Consider the following 3,287-nt stretch of genomic DNA (forward strand, 5'->3'; position numbering starts at 1 on the left):
CAGACAGGAGCAGAGTCACAGCGCCATCTGGTGGCTGCACTGATGTCTGACTCCTCTACCGTCAGCTTCCTCTACAGGGACACCTCGTCTCATAGAGAACAGCGTCCTTTAAGACAAAGACGCCTGTCCTCCAACAGCTGAGAGACCAGGTGAGACCAGGTGAGACCACTTACTGTCCACGCTGCTCCTCTGCAGCAAACTGATCAGGTAACTGATCGGATCCTCGCTGATCAATCACCAGACTGGACACCATGCTCTGAAACACACACACACACACACACACACACACACACACACACACACACACACAGACTCAGTGTGGTCCTCCTGCTGGTCTCAGCTGTGGTCAGACAGTGGTGGTTTCGTACCTGCACCAGGTGTGAGATGTTGTGTTTGTCTGCGTAGACGGACATCAGAGGAGGAACCCTCAGAGGTTTCACCGTCTCATCCATCAGGAGGAGGAGACACCGATGCTGCTTTCTCCTGGGGACCATGAACACATCACATTTAGAAGTTCTCATGTGGAGACCCTGATAGTATACAACTCTGAGGTACTTATACTTCACTTTAGTAGTACTTTATACTTCTACTCCACTAGACAGCTTCAGACATTTCTCATGTAATGAAGAAAAACTGACCTGCCAGCTACCGTTAACATTAGCATTAACACGTTAGCTAACATTAGCATTAACACGTTAGCTAACATTAGCATTAACACGTTAGCTAGCATTAGCATTAACACGTTAACATTAACATTAGCATTAACACGTTAGCTAACATTAGCATTAATGCGTTAGCTAACATTAGCATTAACTGCGTTAGCTAACATTAGCATTAACACGTTAGCATTAGCATTAACACGTTAGCTAACATTAGCATTAACACGTTAACATTAACATTAGCATTAACACGTTAACATTAACATTAGCATTAACACGTTAACATTAGCATTAACACGTTAGCTAACATTAGCATTAACACGTTAACATTAGCATTAACACGTTAGCTAACATTAGCATTAACTCGTTAACATTAGCAATTCACACGTTAACATTAGCATTAACACGTTAGCTAACATTAGCATTAACACGTTAGCTAACATTAGCATTAACACGTTAACATTAGCAATTCACACGTTAACATTAGCATTAACACGTTAGCTAACATTAGCATTAACACGTTAGCTAACATTAGCATTAACACGTTAGCTAACATTAGCATTAACACGTTAGCATTAGCATTAACACGTTAGCTAACATTAGCATTAACACGTTAACATTAACATTAACATTAAGCGTTAACATTAACATTAGCATTAACACGTTAACATTAGCATTAACACGTTAGCTAACATTAGCATTAACACGTTAACATTAGCATTAACACGTTAGCTAACATTAGCATTAACACGTTAACATTAGCACTTCACACGTTAACATTAGCATTAACACGTTAGCTAACATTAGCATTAACACGTTAACATTAACATTAGCATTAACACGTTAACATTAGCAATTCACTGCGTTAACATTAGCATTAACACGTTAGCTAACATTAGCATTAACACGTTAACATTAACATTAGCATTAACACGTTAGTTAACATTAGCATTAACATCGTTAACTAACATTAACATTAGCATTAACACGTTAGCATTAACATTAACACGTTAGCTAACATTAGCATTAACACGTTAGCTAACATTAGCATTAACACGTTAACATTAACATTAGCATTAACACGTTAGCTAACATTAGCATTAACACGTTAACATTAACATTAGCATTAACACGTTAGCTAACATTAGCATTAACACGTTGACATTAACATTAGCATTAACACGTTAGCTAACATTAGCATTAACACGTTACATTAACATTAGCATTAACCGCGTTAACATTAGCATTAATTAGCTAACACGTTAGCATTAGCATTAACACGTTAGCTAACATTAGCATTAACACTAGCACGTTAGCTAACATTAGCATTGCCGTTAGTTAACATTAGCATTAACACGTTAGCTAACATTAGCATTAACACATTAGCAGTAACACGTTAGCTAACATTAGCATTGCCGTTAGCTAACATTAGCATTGCCGTTGAGTTAATAGCATTAACACGCTTGTCATTAGCATTAACCACAAGGTTGCACGTTCAAGCCCCTTAACACGTTAGCTAACATTAGCATTAACCATTAGCACGTTACCTAACATTAGCATTGCCGCTAGTTAACATTAGCAGCCCACGTTAGCTAACATTAGCATTAACACATTAGCAGTAAATAATTTCCCCATTGTGGGACTAATTAGCATTGATTATTATTATTATTGATTATTATTATTAGCATTAACGTTAGCTAACATTAGCATTAACACATTAGCAGTAACACGTTAGCTAACATTAGCATTGCCGTTAGCTAACATTAGCATTGCCGTTAGCTAACATTAGCATTGCCGTTAGCTTTAGCTCTACCTTTCAATAGTTAGCCGGTGCCACGTGGTAGAAACTCCTCTTTACTGTAAAACAAACGTTAGCATCAACACGTTAGCATCAACATGCTAGCAGCATTAGCATTAGCCTTCTTTTCCTCTCTTACCTGCTAAACAGCTGGTTGCTAAGCAAGTGTTTGCTCGTTGTTAGGGAATAACGTCATCAGCTCGTGAGGGGCGGAGTCTCTGCTGGCGTCGCCTAGCAACGAGCCGCTGGGTTTTACTGTTTTAACAACCGGAGGCAGAAACATCTGTTTCACAAACAGCAACATCATTTTATTAAGTTTAAAAGTTTAGTTCATAATAAAATGTAAAAATGTAAAAATGTTATGAAAATAAGATCTTCAAAATAAGAGCTGCAGCACCCGGATGTTGGGTTGTAGTTCTCAACAGTAAACTGTAGTCATCTGGTGACGTCATAGAGGAAGAGTTAGTTCTGGGTTCAATGTCAAACTTTCATTTCAATAATTATAACTATATAATTATAACTATATAATAATCAGCCGATACCTCAAGTATTAAACCATCCATTTATTCATTCCGTTATATTAACCTCGATTCATCATAATGATTGTTATGTTTGTATTCATCCCCTTACACACAATCACACACACACATACATGTGCCATCTTTAACAGCCTTCCATGTAAGCAATGGGTAATTACACACAAATGTTATTAGTTATTATTAATAATTATTAGGACTATTATTTTATCCTTTTCTGTTTTAGTGTAAGGTAAATATATCAGGTCAAGTATTTTCTCCCAGTTCCTGTCATTGTTCTACCTGTAAAGTCAC

General features: G+C 37.2%; 1 protein-coding gene across 1 annotated transcript in view; it reads right to left on the minus strand.

Annotated features, from left to right (window-relative positions):
- LOC129117034 (adenylate kinase 8-like) overlaps window positions 1-452 on the minus strand; it is an 11,960-nt gene extending 11,508 nt beyond the window's left edge. Inside the window, 2 exon segments of the mRNA XM_054627617.1 lie at window positions 174-226; window positions 310-452. Of these exon segments, the coding sequence (XP_054483592.1) occupies window positions 174-226; window positions 310-452 (196 nt within the window).
- Between the last annotated feature and the right edge of the window lie 2,835 nt (window positions 453-3,287).

Source organism: Anoplopoma fimbria, unplaced genomic scaffold, assembly GCF_027596085.1.
Source record: "Anoplopoma fimbria isolate UVic2021 breed Golden Eagle Sablefish unplaced genomic scaffold, Afim_UVic_2022 Un_contig_9961_pilon_pilon, whole genome shotgun sequence".
NCBI classification, from domain to species: Eukaryota; Metazoa; Chordata; class Actinopteri; order Perciformes; family Anoplopomatidae; genus Anoplopoma; species Anoplopoma fimbria.